At 38.3% G+C, this 18,479-nt stretch overlaps 1 protein-coding gene across 1 annotated transcript in view; it reads left to right on the forward strand.

The window, feature by feature from the left end:
* LOC147722358 (uncharacterized) overlaps positions 1–18,479 on the forward strand; it is a 700,192-nt gene that overhangs the window by 68,384 nt on the left and 613,329 nt on the right. Inside the window, exon 5 of the mRNA XM_086967301.1 lies at positions 1,698–1,816. Within this exon, the coding sequence (XP_086823427.1) occupies positions 1,698–1,816 (119 nt within the window). The remainder of the gene's footprint in view (positions 1–1,697; positions 1,817–18,479) is intronic.

Below are 18,479 nucleotides of genomic sequence, written 5' to 3' on the forward strand. Positions count from 1 at the left end.
CTCTGTCTCCGTGCTCTCTGTGGACTAGGAAAGGGGAGGAAAAAAAAGTCCCACAGAGGGCACAGAGACAGAGAAATAAATGCAGCTTCACTGTGCGGCTGTACAGCGATTCTCCGCTGTGGCCTCTCCTTCACCCCCTGCCCTGTAAAGCAATCACCCTGATGGTGGCTGGGGAGGGGGTGATTTTTTTAAAAAAAACGGCCTCCCTGGGGGCCAGGTGTTGCTCAGGCCTTTGAGCCATTTTCACCTCGGCCCCCCTGGGGCCCACGCAGCACCGAAATAGTGTTAGTTTTAACACCTCGCCCACAGCCCTTCACATTCAGGGCATAGTGGGCGAGGACCTTCACATTCAGGGCATAGTGGGCGAGGAAGAATGGGTCTCGCTGTGGGGGCCAGGTGATCTTTGCAACTTGCACCCTCTTCACCTCAGCCTCCCCCTGGCTACCATGGATGACCCAGCAGCTGTGTTTTGTGCTCCCCTGCCAGGACATTGCCCTGAGGCCTGGAGGGCTGGGGAGGGCTGATTAATTTACTAATTGTAGGGGCTTCACTGCTATTCATGTGCTCCTGAGCTGAAGGTCTGGGGAGGGCTGAGTAGGTTAGTAATAGCCGGGGCTACACTGCTTATTAGGTGCTCCTTCCCTGGAGGGCTCGAATAATTTTGTGACAGAAAGGGGCCTTGCTGTTTTTTTAGTTGCTCAGCATGACGCCATTGTCACCTTGGCCCTGTGTCCTGTGCAAGAACAGTATCCTCTCACTTTCATTCCTTGTCTGTGCCAAACAACTTAAGGATTTTGGGGGCCCTGGGCCAAACATATTTTTGGGCCCCTGTTCGGAACAGATTTGAATTTATAATCCAATTTCTGCTCTTTGATGCCCTCTTTCAGCTGGTCACTGGACAGTGCACTACCATACTTGTCAAAATTCTTAATGTATTTACATCTAATATTCAAGGACAATGACGTGTGTAACCAAATATTGTTTCATGAAAGGGCACGCCCCTTGAATGTGGGCCACGCCCCTTAATTGTAGGCCTCGCCCCTTGAATGTGGGCCGCTTTTTTCGTCAGTGCCCGGGCCAAATTGTGATCCCAATCCGACCCTGGCAGGCACCACTCGGTGCCTGCCACCTTGTGCATGGAAATGTAGGGGGTACCATGGGTACCCCCCAGTGCAGTGACCCCCCCCCTCCCCAAGAAGGGGGGGCCTGAAACAGGCCCCCAAAACCAATCCCTGCTAGCCTTTCCATGGCGGCATCACCGCCATGGAAAGGCGCCTGGCCACACACATCCTAATATGGTGGATGGTGACTGCTAAGCACCGCCATCATATTAGGGGGCCTGCTCCGCCCGCCAGGCAATCGGTGCGATTGCCACTGACGAAAAAGCGGTGGACGGACTTTGCAGTGAGAGTAACAAAAGTAAACACCCATCTCCCGGTTAAAAGAACAATAAGTAATTTGTTAGAAGACATAGCTTAACTTCTTACCTCTGTCTTTGAATGCACAGAAATGTGAAAAGATAAAAGCAACGTTTTAAGGCATCTTTAATTACTTATGCACCTTCTGAACGTCAGCATTGTTATTTAGGGGTTGCTGCAGCACTCCCCCAAACCTACCAGTGCCTATGATTACGACCTAGCTTGGTAAATTCTGCAGGAAATATCTACCAAGTGAGGTTTATTCTTTCTTTGTTGTAGAAATATCTTGAAAAACAAGTGGCAAACCTGGATGGTCCTGACGTTGAGGCTCGCTGTTTGCACCTACAACGAAGTACCAAGAAATCCTTCAGAGGTAGAAGGGGACCACGAAAACATAAGTAAGTGTGTACTTTATTTGTGTTTTAACAACTCATAGATTCATGAAGCTCCTGTTTATGTTGGACTACTTAGCTATTATTAAAGAGTGTAACCTGAAATACAATATTTAGCAGACATTGGATGTTAAGGAACAATAATGGTAAATCCCCCACTTTCCACATTATTCTAGGTTTGTAAATTTAGGGAACTCAGGGATCGTTTTGCTAGCAGCAGCCATTTCTTCTTTGTTTGTCTCAGAGGTAATCAAACATTCAAATAGATCTCTTTTCAGTAAGAAGGGCTATCTTCCCTACATTGTGTATGTGGGTGTGAATGCAGAGTGAGGGATGAACGCAGCAAGTGCAGGTAACTGGCCGCCAGCAACTCGTATGCACTCGTTATGTACACACTATTTATTGTGCCGTAGAACACTTTTCAGTGTTTAATTTGTAAAATAGTAAGTGCCAGTGTCAAAAGTTTTTCACAGAACCCTGCAGCTGGTGGTAATGAATGCCACGATTGTCGAAGACAAGGCTGTGTGATTTTGATTTCTCCTCATGCCTATTTCTTCCCCGACCATGGGAGGAGATGTGGCCTAATGAGCAGAAGTGCCCACTTTGGAACTGGGGAACTAGGTTTGAGTCCAGCATCAGCTCAACATCCTGTAATTCAGGTCAAAACACTTAATGTCCTCGTGCCTATAAAAGAATTGACCTTGTATAATGTAATCTGATGTTTATGTAAAGCACTGTAATACCATTCGGCCAAGTTCGTGCTATATGAAAAACTCAAACAAATGTGCAGCTCCTGCCCTTTAGTTTCAGTTTTGAAGGTTTTCTTCATTGCTGCTTTCTCGGTTTGTGCTGCTTTTTCTGTCCTTTTCTTCCCATTACTTTAGTGTTTTTCTTTCTCTTGCTCTGAGTTAAAGCCTCACGGGGAAAAGTAAGTTCCAGTCCCCAAAAATGAGTGCCCGTGGGCCCCAACTGTAACCACCAGCTCAAATTAAGGACTGGCACTTACTTTAGATGAGTGAATGTGAGCCACAAGGACTGACGAGAGAGAAGTACCTGAATCTATCCCTCTTTGAGTGTGAATCTTACCCTGCTTTCCGGAGGGCCATGGTTGTGCATAGATATGTTTTGCCCTGCTGCTTCAGGAGCATTGGGTAAATGAAGTTTCAATGGCACTGAGCCTGTATTTGTATGTGTGGGCAGTGTGAGACTCACTCAGCAGGCTTTCTGGACCCACTGACCAGGAGGTAGCAACTATGAAAGTTTGCATGAAACAATCATCCATACCCACCAGACCAATAGATTAACTTGTTCCTCTACAGGTAAACCCTCGACCAAGCCATTGATCCCGCTTAAAAGCTGGTTGTTCTTTGCACAACACAAAAAACGATTATGAGAACGAATCATACATATAACTTCATGTTCACCATGCACACGTGATGGAAACATCACTAATCAATGAGAACACGCATAGTACAAGCACTGTAAAAGAGTGCTTAGATTGTAGAAATAGAAAAAAAATCATATACGGTGTGTCTCACATGCCTAACAGTTGAAGAAGCTGCATAAGGTTTAAACCACGTTGAAATAAAAACTCATAACAGTTATTTTCTGCAATCACGCAATTAATAAGAAATTAATATATGATTGACTAAACATTGATGCATTATTGAGCTTCTTTTATAATTGTGTGGATTTGTATTATGAACAGGGCTGTGTAATGGATTAAGAAATTATCCTGTTATGCTCTCATTGTAATTCTCAATTGACATTGAAAAGTTGGTGCAACACTTATGTGCAATCAATTAGAAAGTTGACATTCTCTATAAATGTTTTTTATAACAATAGTGATTTATCTTTCCTAAAATTAAAAATGAATATAAATGAATAAGTATAAGTTGCAGGTATGTAAAATGTGGTAGTAGGCCACACTTACCAAAAGATGATTATTTGAAATGATTCATTACACTTGACTAATGTATCAATTAAAATACACTTGCCTATACCTAAAAATGTATATATATATATATATATATTCACTGAAAAAACCATAGGTTATAGACCATATATAGTTAGGAATTAGCATTTACAAAACCTTGAAAATTCACTGTAAAAGCCATAGGTTATAGACCATATATAGTTAGGAATTAGCATTTACAAAACCTTATTTTACTCACACAAAACCATTGAAATTCGCATATATAGTTAGTTGCACTAACTATATATTGCGCACCCGCAATCCACTGCTGATGATGTCACATATTACATCATTCATGACATGATCAGTGACATCACTGATGACATCACTGATGACATCATCCAGTGACTGTATGTTTCTGTAAAGTTAAAATATGTTTTACATATTGAATAATGAGTGGATGTATAAGTGTGTGGATGAAGGATTTAGTAGGTGCATGACTGACTGTATGAGAGAGTGATTAAATGTGTCTCACTGAGTGCATGGGTTAGTGACTAAACTGTTTTAATTTGTGCATCATTATATCTGTTGTTCTGTAAACTGCTGCATGTGTTGATCAGTAGCTATATGAGTAACTATATGGGTTATTGATTGGTTGCCCAAGTATTTGTATGGGAGAGTGAGTGTGTGTGTGGGGGTGGCTGGGAGGCGTGTGACTCTGTGCATAGATGTGTGAACAGTTGATTCACTAGATGTATGGGTTCAAAACTGCATGTGGAAACAGCTGTATGGGTGGTTGACTGTGTGCATGAGTGTATTGGTGAGTGAATGGATATCTCAGTGCTACATGTCAAAGTAAGTATATTTGTAAAACACAGTACATGTGAGAGTTGACATATATAAATTACTGTGTATAAGAGCCAGTGAATGTGTGAGTGGCTGCATGGATCATTGACAACTTGTATCAGTGATTGTATAAGAGAGTAAATATATGTTAGAATATGTTTGAATAAGTAAGGTGTGTATAACTGTATTGTTGAGGAAATGGAGGTGTGATTGATTCTTTGCATGACTGACTAGGTGTATGAGTAACTCCATGGATGAGTGACAATTTGTGAGTGTCTGTTTACGCTGAGTGTATCTAAGGTTATATTAGAGTCTGAAGAGGTTCATCGTATTATCACATGAATGATGTCATCAGTGATGTTGTCAGTGATGTCATTTAAGTTGTCATCAGTGATGTCATTAGTGATGTCACTGACCATGTCATGAATGATGTAATGTGTGACATCATCAGCAGTGGATTGCGGGTGCGCGATATATAGTAAAATAAGGTTTTGTAAATGCTAATTCCTAACTATATATGGTCTATAACCTATGGTTTTTTCAGTGAATTTTCAAGGTTTTGTAAATGCTAATTCCTAACTATATATGGTCTATAACCTATGGTTTTTTCAGTGAATTTCAATGGTTTTTTAATAGCAAACATCAAAAGCTGTAAAATGTATTCTTCGTTTAATCGAAAAATATATTTTATATGTTTTTAATATAATTTTTTTATGTATATATATATTTTTTAATTATTTTTTTTGTTTTGCTTCCGGTCCGCGCACCAGGTAGCTTCCCGTTAGCTCAATTTGGTGACGCGACCCGGTCCGCGAACCGGTAAACTTTCCGTTAGCGCAACTGCCGCGTTAGAAAACAACATCGTGACGCGTCGCGTAAGCGCGACGTATCGCGGATGCCGCGTAATGCGTCTTATGACACGCCGCGTTAGCGCACCCGGAAGTGCTCCGGAGCGCGAACCGAGGCACGAAGTGCAGCACCCCGGAAGCGCTCCGGGTGCGTAGCGGGATGCGTAACGTGAGCGTAACAGGTCATGTGACTTGTTAATAAAACTTTTCATTGGTTCATTTCACTTTTGGTTTCCTAATGATGTAAGGCTAAGTCATGTGACCTAAAAATAACACTTTTCATTGGTTTAGAACATTTTTTTCCCAAATGATGAAAGCCCCCACCTTTTTTCTCACTCTGACTTTCAACTTTGTGAGAGGAAGACCTATTTTCATTATTAAGAGATGGCTTCAATAGTAGCTGCAGCTGGTGGACCCCCACCACCACCACCACCTCCTAGGAAGGAAGGACCACCTACCCAGTTCCTTCCCAACCCTGAGGAAGAGGAGGAAGAAGAGGAAGAGGAGGTACATGACAGAGTATTCTTGCCTGAACTGCCCCGGAAATCCCACCACAAGGACAATTTCATTTGGCAATTTTTTACATTCCCTCAAAGCCAAAAAAGGTCAATGCCCATCATGTGACATGCCTGATCTGTAAAGGAGTTCTGTCCCGAGGCACAGATAAAAAATATAGTTACAGGAACTATACTATGCATCGCCACATGCAAAGGTGGCATCCAATAAATTACAGCGTGGCTGAGGTGCGTCACCTCCGTGAAAACCCACCAACTCCTGTGGCCACCACCTCAACACAGGAAAGTCTTTCGGGACCAGAGGCGAGGGAGACGCTCCCCAGTATCCAGAGCAATTTTGCACACATCAAGCTAGTGTGTATTTATTGTGGGGGACTACTTTGTTACGGGGAGATGAGTGTGAATTTAATGAACAGAGCATATGAAAATCACAAGTGCTCAAAACGCCCCAAAAAGTGATTTTTTTTTGCTCCTGTTGAGCCATTTCTAATGCCTGTTTTTCGTTGTTCCCCCTCAAAAAAAAACAATTTTTTTTTTAAATTGTTCAAAAAATACAAAAAAAAATGTTCAGAAAAATAATAAAAAAAATATAAAACAACAAAAACAATAAAAAAAGTTCTTTTCAGAACTACCTCCCATTTATAAAAAATTGCTAAAATGTTTAGCACCCTGGCAATCTCTTTTTTTTTAGATTCGCTTCCTGGTTCGCGCGCCGGTACGCGAACCGGAAGCGAACCAAAAAAAAATGAAAAAAAAAATAAGGGAAGGAGACAGAGAGAATAATGTTAAAAGAAAGACAGCTAGAGGGAGTAACACAGAGATACTGTATAATAGATAATTATACAAAGAAAAGTTGTAAGAGGGAAAAATTGAGAAAAAGAAAATAGAAAAGGAAGTGAAAGAAAAAAAGAGTGTAGAAGAATAATAAACAAGAGTTACTTGGAGGATGTGAATGAATCTTCAAATTAAAAAGAAAGAGAGTAAAGGATGTGGAGTGAGAGGTAGGGATAGAACCGGACTAAAACAACAACCCTGAGGGAAGGTGTTAAAAAACAGTGAGTGAAAGTAAATAGGATTAAAACAAGGTGTATGATAGTGAATAAGATTAAAACATGTGGAATGACAGAGAGAAAAAACAGAAAGAAGAAGTGATAGAAAAAGAATAATTGAAGCAGCAAAAAAATGTAAATAAGATAGTGTGCTTGAACTACAGAGAGAAAGCATAAAGAACAACTAGTAAAAGAGTGAAGAGACAGTGACAGTTTGTGTTAGAGAGACGGACTGAGTGAAAAGGAGTGAGGAACTGTGAGAACAGAGGGACTGACAAAAGGAGTGGAAGGAGTGGAGTAAGTAAGTAATTGAAAAGGAAAGAGGGAAAAAGCAAAGGAAGGAAAATGAGGGTTAAGGAAATAAAGCAGTGGAAGTAATAGAAGTTGAATGTGATAGAGATGTAAGGGAAAAAGTACTAAATACTTACTTTATAGTTGTTGTTAACTCCATTACTTATAATTTTTTTACTTTCAATCTGTGAAAGAAAGAACAAAAATTTGAAAAATATTAAAACATGTATTTAAAAAATAGAAAAGACAAGGCATAAGGTTGAAAATCATTCTATTTTACAAAGAAATAAAGTTAGAGATAAACATTCAGAAAGGAAAATAAAGTAACGTTGAAAGACAGACAGAGTCAAAAAGAAATAGAAATAGAGTAAATTACTAAGTGAATAAAAAAGAGGATAGATTCAGTGACAGAAAAGAAGGATAGAAGAGAAAAATAAACTAAAGATGTGTAAGATACTAAAAGAATGTGAGTAAGGTAAACTAAATAAGGAAAGTGTGAATAAGGAAAAGAGAGTGAGGGAGAGAAGGGACAGAGAAAGTGAAGGAAAGAGTGTCAGATACAGACTGAGTGAAGCAACAAAGAAAGATAAGGTGAGTTATACTAACTGATTGGAACAAAAAAGGAGAACCCAATATTATTTAATTTCGAAAACAAAAGGGACAAAAAATGGAAACGAGAAGCGAAGCAGAGGGTCTAAAAGCTAGAAAATGGTGCATGAGAGAAAAGAAAAAAGCAGAGTTGGAATAAGGAAACAAAGGTTGAAAGATAAGTGGAGTTAGAGAACAAGGGTGAAAGAGAATAAAACAAAAGGCAATGTGAGTATGTAAAGAGAATTGATATAAGGTAGTAAAAGACAAGTGAGCATGAGACAAGATGAGTACAAATTAAAAATCACAATACAAAATATAGAATTAATTATACATGTTAAATGGTTTATTTTTGCTGTTCTCAGAATATATCAAATTTCACTAAAAACAGTGAGTTGAAGGTATTCATCATATAACAGCGGGGAAAAAAAACACAATCAAAATGATTGTGTTTAAAAAACCCATATAATATAACAAATCAGAAATCAGAACTCATCAAAAGTACACTTAGTTTCCATGACGTCGAATGATATGCGATGAACAGCTTATACTCTGTTGTACTCTAAAAAATCCGTGCCCGCCACTTACTGAAAGAAAATCTCTTTCTTTTTGAGTAATATGTTAGAAACAATAAATGACTATTCGCTCTCTACCGCACTTCTCCTCAAGGCCAAATCGTGCAAGAGCCATTTTAATCTCTTCGAATTCCTCAAAGCAAATCCCGTCATTTTTTTTCCCCCGACTTTCAGAAAGAAAACGTCCAAAATCCCTTTCACAATCTTGTACTAATAATATCTCCCCTTCTAGTTTACTCATGTTTCACATTTCCTATAACATTGATACCACTTACTATGAGGCACACTTACACTACCTCTATGACTTTTCCAATTTTTTCATTCTCTTGATCTCAGTTACTAACAAAGCAATTTAAAACAACAGAGTAAATCATATCAACTCATCATATCAACTCTTTGAATCATTATAGACCAGTTATGTATCTCTATGACTACTTTACATTTTTATTTATTATGATCACTCTAATTCACAAAGCAATTTAAAACAGCACACTAAAATTTATCAACTGCTCCAATCTTCATAGGCCACTTTCCTTCCCTAAAATCTTGGTTGTAAAAACACTAGGTAAGAATTTTTTAAGTCAAACGGTAAACGTTTTTTGAAAGTTAAAACAGAATCATTGCAGAATGACCTGCCGTTTCCAGATTTTAAATAAGCTGTGTAATGTCCTGAAGTTGTTGAAGGACCATCATGATATATAATTGCTGCAGTTACAAAAGTCCTTCCTGATATTGACAACTGCGAAGCCACAACATTTTTAATTAAAGTTGTCAATATAGTTCCATCAGACCTACATCGTTGGAACATTAAAATGACATACTGGCCATAACTTTGTATAAATAATGTGGACAGCATTGCAGACTTACATTGGCTACACTCCATGTTTTGATCGGCTGCTTTTACTAGCTTATTAAAGGATACTGATTTACTGTCAGGCAAAGTTAAATATATAAATCTTTCTGAGTCTACACTAGTAGTACTTGATAGCCTACAGTTCTCGCAGTCATGCTGCCATTGATAAGAAAGGCCAAACAGATAATCTACATCTACACCTTCATCTTGCAATACATCAAGCATATACATTAAAAACTCCTGACAATCCTGCTGAATATTTTGAGAGAATCGCGTTTGACCTGAACATTTGTCTAAGAGATTTCGAATTTCAGACACACTTTCTATTTTTCTTCTATCAGTGCTACATTTCTCTAACACAGAATTTAACAAACAGCAAAATGTTTGATCCGAATTGACCACACTCTGTTCTTTTAATGTTTCTAGAGAAGACAACATTAGCCACTACATTAGCATAGCAGTTGACACCAGAACTATTTTCAAATTGAAAACCAACAACATCTTGAAAAGCATCCATTTTCTTTCTGCTTACAATTTCGGGTTCATCGACTTTTCGTGTTTTTGCTACAACCTCCCTACTATTGGTTACATTTCTTCGTTTCCGGCCTACCACACGTTTTTCAAACAAAGGATATTGAGGCAAATGTGGCACATACTCTCTTCTTAACCTATTGTATTCCTTAACACAATCTAGATCTGCACAAATGTTTGTCTCATCACACTCAATCAAGTACAATCCAGATAAAGTTCTGACTCGTGATAATGCCACATAAGCCATACCCTCCATGAACACAGAACTGCCAATATTCACCAAAGCACTGTCTACACTTAAACCTTGCGATTTATGGATTGTCACCGCATATGCCAAGCAAACAGGAAACTGCTTACGGCGAACATATAAGTCTTTAACAAGCAAAAACCTAGCAGAGCAACGACCAATTTGCTGTACATCCTCAATGCCATCAAATGTAATTTTTATAAATTCAATTCCATCTCTATTTCTGTATTTCTAAAAATCAACAACATTACCCATTGATCCATTTACCAGACCTCTTTCAACATTTAAATTCCTTCTCAAAATAATACGGCAATTTAAGCACACATTCAGAGTCTTTTCAAAACCAGCAGTCTTAGATATAGTCTTCTCTAAAGAATCCAATTTAGATTTCAAATTTTCAGACAAAATAATTGTTGCTCCCATATGCTCAATTCTGTCAATAGCTTCCAGTTTCACTGTGTCTTGGTTTTCTAAAATCAACATTTTGTTGTTGAAGATGGAACATTCTTGCAGAGTTGGCATAAAACATATCCCAGATTTCTTCTCAGTAATTTTCTGAAAAATATTCTCTGGCAGAACATCTTCATCTGGATACAAATTTGACAATAATCGTGCATGTAAAGCTTCCTTCCCATGCTCGGTCACTTTTCCGATTCTAACATCTTGGAGAATATTCTTATAATCTTCAGCCTTCGCCTGTCGCATATTTTCACGCAGTTCAGCATAATTGAAGTTTAACCATATATTAACATTGCCAATGCTCCCTAGGCACTTCCTGGTATCTTCATGCGTAAGTAGTTTAAACACTGGTTGTCCTTTCACTGGTGTCAGCTGCAGAAGATCACCGAAAACAATGATGTGTTTGCCACCAAATAACACATCATACTCTGTTTTAAGAACTTCTTGCATTCTCAAATGCACAAAGGCAAGCATGACATTGGAAACCATGCTTACTTCGTCAATTATAAGAAGTTTCATCTTCTTTAGGACTCTTGAAACTTCACAACAAGCATCTCCAGATAACTTGTGGTATTGTAATTTGTTATCATGCTTCACTGGCAGCATCAGTAGACCATGCAAAGTAATACCTTTAATGTTATGTGCTGCCAGTCCAGTTGGAGCAGTGACAACACAAGACAGCGATGACTCAGTCCTTTTCTGCAAATAACATGAAATTGCTTTAATGAGGAAACTTTTTCCAGTTCCTGCTTCTCCACTCACGTACAGTCGGACAGGCTTCAACGACGTACATGAGCACTCTTTCTTCTCATGACTTAATCCATGATCAATTTGGTTGATAACTTCGTCATATATTTTCCTCTGCTCAACGTTGAGTTGTCTTTCCAAATCTTCTAAGTTAACCGCATCCTCCTGAGCATGTGCCATGGCTCTTTCCACTTCAATCATGGCAGTGGCAGCTTCATTTTCGATAACTGGACCTCCTAGTGGATCCTGACTCAATGTAGTGGAACTCTGACTGTCCTGAAAACTGTCTCTAGCAATCTCGGCTGCAATTGTTGCTTCCTGCTCGATTTCTGCATTCAACATTCCTAGATATTTTGGAAAAACAGGACATTCTATGGACTCCTTGGCTGCATTGAAAGAATCTTCATAACAGAGGAAATATCCAAGCAGTTCCTCTTCTGCACGCCATGGCTTGAAAAGTTGCAAAAGAGCTAAATAGAAAAACTCTTTTCTTTCAGGAGATTCGCAACTCAATTTTCGATGATTTACCAATTGGCATTTTCTTTGCTTGACCAGACATCCCTCACTTCCAATTACAGCATACACTCCTTTAACAATATCTTCTTTGATGTTCCTCTTGAATATGTAATTTTGTAGAACCTCATACAGACAAACATTCTCGAGGTGACTGCTTCTATTTGGATAATATGTATCCAACATGTTGGTCTTCAAAATATCTGTACTGTTTGGCTCCTTCTCCGCCAAATACTCAATTTCCCGTACAGGTTTCAGAACTCGATTACGTGTTGCAGCAAGACCAAGACTCACCCAAATTATACTCCTAGATTTGGCATAGAGACTTGCTGAAGATAACCGATCAGAACATTCGTATGCTCAGATTTCTCGATGAGACAACATCTTTAGACTAAAACTGTACAACTTCTTACTGAGGCTCTTTTCATGTGAAATGTCATCCCACATATCCTTCAGTTCTGTCTTTTCTTTTTTTGTGATATAAGAGGTCACATACCGAGCTACAGCCATACAGTTGTCAGCCACAAACTGTATATCCATGTTAGCATTCCACATGCACAAATTCACTGGGTTGTAGTCATTGATGTACTTGGACTCTTCGTTTCTTCTTAAATTGTATGTATTTTTGGGTGATTTCCTCATCACATTATGTCGCAGAGAAGACATCAAATTGTTCACTCTTCCTTCAGATATCACTGATAGTGGAAACTCAAAACGACATTTTGTATAGAACTTGTTCTTGTTTCTGAATTTACGACGACAGTACTTTCCACAACGATGGTTTTGAAAGCGTAAAACTTGTTCTCTTAAACTTTTGTCTTCCTTTGTCTTTGGAACAGCACATGTAGAATACTGTTCTATGAAACTCATCACTAAGTCATCCGGATCTGTTCCAAATTTGGGTGCATCTTTGATCCATAGCAGCATATGTATATGAGGAGCACCTCTTGCTTGATACTCCTTTCTCCAGAAGAAATCCAACACCTCTCCAAGAGGTGGATTTTTCTTGTTCGTAATGAAAGACCTCATAGCTTCAAATCTATGATTGAAGTACCTGCATACATTGACTGGATCCAAAGAGCACAGTTCTCCGGGTGTCTTGAATTCGATATTTTCAATGTTTCCATTTGCCTCTCGTAGAAATTCAAGTAAGTCTTCCCAGCCATACTCGGCACAGCTGAGAGTGAGGAACCATGTGGGAGTTCCTAAGTTCCTCAGCATACATTTTAAGTCACCATGACAACAGTACCAATACTCATTAGTACCACGCTGACATGCCATGAGATTAATCAGGTGAAAATCCAAAATACTGTCTTGCACATTGACTTTATCCATAAACTCCCTTGCCGAGATATTTTGCAGCCGTACACCATTTTTCAGGATGTGGTTCACGACATAAGACAGTCCAGACAGATCACTTTCATACAGTAGATGAAACAAATAGGGAATGCATTGACGAAACCTAGGATCTTCTGCATACAATCATAAAGTCCGGTATTCAGAAGCAGGAATTTGATCAGGTCGCTCATCATATCTTCCTCCTCGACCTGTTGGAAATAACTGTGGGAAACACCGAGCTTCCAAACTTTCCTCCCAAACACTAATGGGACTCCCTTTAGCTTGTTTCATTTAAAACAACTCAAAAGCATTCCCCATGACTTCTTTAGAATGCAAAGGATGAACACTATAATGTTCATATATTTCTTCATTTTTAGAGGCATCTACTTTCTCTATTTGTCCAGCACACAAATCGCTGTCCTCTTCTTCACTTAGTTCGTCTTCTGCAACACATACATTCTTGTAGTACTCATTGTTTTTCATCAAATACAACATTGCCTTTTTGACTTTCCTAACATCCACTAACTCTTGCAGATTTTCTTACTCTTTGTCGGAACCCCATTAACTAGGATAACCAGAGGTTCCTCTTCTACTTTGTCTACATCAATTGTATCAATATTTTTCTTCAAATCCAGAGGCAAATAAACAACTCTTCCCTTTAATCCTCTCTGTAAATCTGAAGGAGGCAATTTCCCTGTCTTAGGCTCCATTGGAACAATAGCCTGAAAAGGATGGACACTTTGAATCAAAATAGATTCATAAGTATTTAAATCCTTCAGTTCAGAAGGAATGTCAACCAATTCCAGATTATTATGAGCCGCTCTAGCAGGCATCTGGTTTTGATTTAATTTGTTAAAACAATAAGTACACATACGTTGATCTGATCCCAAATCAAAACAATTTCCTACCATCAAGTATGTTGCAAAATCCTTCCATTCACTATTGTTTACCATTTCACTTTTTGCATATAAATCCACTAACTTAGTCTGATTCTTATAATAAGTCCGTCGACAACACACACAAGTGAAATTAGGCCTCTCACTTGATTTCACCGTAAACATGGAAATGTCCTTGTGAAACTTATCTGTACTGGAAATCTGTACACTCTCTTCCACATTACCTTCTTCTACTGGGTCAATTTCAACATTGTTCTCTTTACTAGCAAAGTAACAAAACTCAATTTCTTCACAAATATTCTTCACATCTACTTCAGAACCATGCAAAAGAGCAGTGCATAATTGTTTAAGCATAATTGCTGGACTCTTAGCATAATACAACATTTTAACTAATTTCCTCACTTTATTATGATGCACTGCTAGCATCCTGAAATGATGAAAAACACTCTGGCATACTCTCCTGGAAAGACAAGCCAGTGAATGACCATGCAAACCTGTCACTTCTCTCACTCTGCAAGGATCTAATTCTTGCAACAACTTCATTTTCTGTTTTAAACTTTTCTTATTAAATGTCCGTACAAAATCACAAAACAAATTGATGGAATCCTGTCGCACACTGCAAATAGTACTACACTTCCAGGTGTACACTGGTCTCTTAGAACGTCTCCCTAAAACCTCATTACCTAACACCTCTTCTGCCTCTGTTGACACAAGTTTTTCTTTTTCAACCGGACAACCGTCTTTCACCTCATATGCTCGACCACTGGTGTCAACTGCATGCACCAAATCATTGTCCTGGAAATAACTCTCCTCATTAAAAAATGCCTCACAACTTGAACTATGCATCCGTTCTCCTGAAAAAACTTCACAAAAAGTACTACGATTAACTGTTCTCTTCCATCTACTATTTGATTTGAAATCATAAATTGCCTTGTTTAGTTTCCTAATTCTATTGATTATCAAAATAAATAACTTTCGCTTAATTTCGAAAGCCTGATCAATAATTTTCTCTACATTTTTCTTTCTCTTATAAAAAGCCACTTTCTGTTGACCTTTCTTAATATTTTTTAACAAATTGCCAATTATCCTGTTGCGGAACATTCGTCTACGAATGTCTCTAAACAGATTTTTCCTTCTACTACCATGCACAGAGTTATCTCCTGCTCTAGCAGTAAAATTTTTGAGGGGCCTTTCCTTCCCGTTTAAATTGGCTCTCTTCTTCTGGACTAAAACATGTTCTGTAGTGATACTTTTTCGTCTGCAAATGTTTCTTAAAAAAGATTTTGTTGTCTTACCCGGAGTTTTTTTGGTGACTTGACAAGTTTTTATTGTAGAGGACTGCTGCAAAGGTTTACCAAGGTGGGGTGTAAGTCGCTTTGCTTCTTTTCTTTTTCTTTGCCTTGAAGGCATGTTTGAATTTTTCAAAAGATCTTGAGTTGAATCTGTGGTAAATTAAAAAAAAAATGTTATTAAGCACTATTACCAAACAGTAAACCAATAACAGTAAGCAAACAATTAACACACTAGTTGTCAATTCTACCTATGGTAATTTAGCAGCATAGACAGAATATGTACTGCTAGAGTTTCATAAGAAGTATGGGGCATATTTACAAAGCCTTTGAGCCATTTTAAGTCAAAAAACACATTTTTAAAACACATCAAGTAAGTAAATTATTCTCCCAGATTCATGGGGGGAAGTGACTTAAAATGGCCTAACACACATGGGGGCATATTTACAAGGCCCTTGTACCATTTTTGCGTCACTATTAACATGGGAAAAATGACATGAAAATGACTCAAAGGCCTTGTAAATATGGCCCATGCTGGCTATGAAACTCTAGCAGTACATATCAAGAAACCTAAATGACTTCAAGAAACGTTTTTAAACACATCAAGTAAGTAAATTATTCTCCCAGATTCCTGGGAGAAGTGACTTAAACTGGCCTAACACACATGGGGGCGTATTTACAAGGCCCTTGCACCACTTTTACGTCACTATTAACATGGGAAAAATGACATGAAAATGACTCAAAGGCCTTGTAAATATGGCCCATGTTGGCTATGAAACTCTAGCAGTACATATCAAGAAACCTAAATGACTTCAAGAAACGTTTTTAAACACATCAAGTAAGCAAATTATTCTCCCAGATTCATGGGGAAGTGACTTAAAATGCCCTAACACACATGAGGGCGTATTTACAAGGCCCTTGCACCACTTTTGCGTCACTTTTAACATGGGGAAAATAACGTGAAAGTGGCTCAAAGGCCTTGTAAATATGCCCCATGCTGATTATGAAACTCTAGCAGTACATATCAAGAAACCTAAATGACTTCAAGAAACGTTTTTAAACACATCAAGTAAACAAGTTATTCTCCCTGAATCATGGGGCAAGTGAAATATTTGTTTAAAGAAGCAGACACCATTTTTTCCTTCTCTTAAATTTAAAAAGCATTCCTTTTCCCTAAAAACGATTTTCAAGTCATAATTTGAAAACACAGCACAGCTCCTATGTACAAGCACACCCTGTCAGTACTAATACTTCACATTATCTCCAATTACAATTTCTCAAAGAAACAAAATCTTTTTGTAAAACACTTGACACAAAGCAACATTTTAAAAACACATTTTCCTTCCTAATTTTCTCCCTAAAGCATACTAGTCTCTATCTAAATTAAATGAATCTTTTCTCTCCCTAGCAAATGCTTTTTGAATTTCAAAACAGTCTCAGACACACACCAATTTTTCTTTAGCAGAGCAAAGGGTATACACTCCAGAGGCTGCAACCAGATTATTCTCTCAGATTCATGGAGAAGTGACTTAAAATGCCCTAACACACATAAGGGCGTATTTACAAGGCCCTTGCACCACTTTTGCGTCATTTTTAACATGGGGAAAATAACGTGAAAGTGGCTCAAAGTCCTTATAAATATGCCCCATGCTGGCTATGAAACTCTAGCAGTACATATCAAGAAACCTAAATGACTTCAAGAAACGTTTTTAAACACATCAAGTAAACAAATTATTCTCCCTGAATCATGGGGCAAGTGAAATATTTGTTTAAAGAAGCAGACACCATTTTTTCCTTCTCATAAATTTAAAAAGCATTCCTTTTCCTTAAAAACGATTTTCAAGTCATAATTTGAAAACACAGCACAGCTCCTATGTACAAGCACACCCTGTCAGTACTAATACTTCACATTATCTCCAATTACAAATTCTCAAAGAAACAAAATCTTTTTGTAAAACATTTGGCACAAAGCAACATTTTAAATACACAACTTTCTTCCTAATTTTCTCCCTAAAGCATACTAGTCTCTATCTAAATTAAATGAATCTTTACTCACCTTAGCAAATGCTTTTTGAATTTCAAAACAGTCTCAGACACACACCAATTTTTCTTTAGCAGAGCAAAGGGTATGCACTCCAGAGGCTGCAACCAACAATGGCACAGAAATGCTGTAATTCATCACACATATCTCTCATGTCACCCAATCAAAACTCTTCCCTCACTTTTTTCAAATCAACACGCTTCCCCCCCTCTGCCCTTTCTGCCTTTTTTCCATAGCAACTACCTCCTGAAAGACCTCTCATGTTTACAAGTTCACACAACAATGTTTCAAATGAACTCTGAACTCTCAGTACACCTGCTTATCCAGTGCAATGTTTCTTAAAATTATTTTTTCTTAACCGTTCGAATTACATCTTTCAAAGAACACATCCATGCACCCTAACTTTCTGTTTTCAGCAATCAAAATCCACCAATCACTGCTACTGAATCATTAGCACTGAAACTCCACAGTTTTTTTCTTTACAAACTCCTACTATTCCAACTGCCATTTCATTCCCACACTTCATCTGACTGCAGCAGAACCTCCTCTCGCCATGTCTTCTGTCTGGATAGTTGGACATAGCTACATCCACTGGGCTCACAGGTATGCTGATAACAGAAATTTACACAACCTCAATTTACAAAATGTGGAAATCAAATGGATTGGCCAGAGAGGATTGAAATATCACCAATTGATACCATTGGTGAAAACCTTTTTGCATTTGCCAAACCCTGACCTCATAATAGTGCACTGTGGAGGAAATGATTTGCGCACTTTGACTGGGGTAGGTCTGGAAATGCTTTTAAAGGACACCTTTGAGCAATTGATGGCACTTTTTCCTCAAACTGCCTTGGTATATTCCAATATATGCCAAAGACAGAAATGGAGGTGGTCCAATCAATTTTGTCCACAAATTGAGAAAGCGAGGAAGCATGTAAATAAGTCTGTTTCAGCTTACATGAGAGACCATGGAATGGGCTCCATCTACAACAATAACTTGCGTTACTACATGCAAGATATCTACAGAGGAGATGGTGTGCACTTCTCAGATGAGGAGAACAGAGTTTTCATCCACAATTTAAGACTGTGTATTGGTACCTACTTATAAGTACCTAAATCTTCCACAGA

This window comes from Lissotriton vulgaris, chromosome 4_1 (genome assembly GCF_964263255.1).
Source record: "Lissotriton vulgaris chromosome 4_1, aLisVul1.2, whole genome shotgun sequence".
Lineage (NCBI taxonomy): Eukaryota > Metazoa > Chordata > Amphibia > Caudata > Salamandridae > Lissotriton > Lissotriton vulgaris.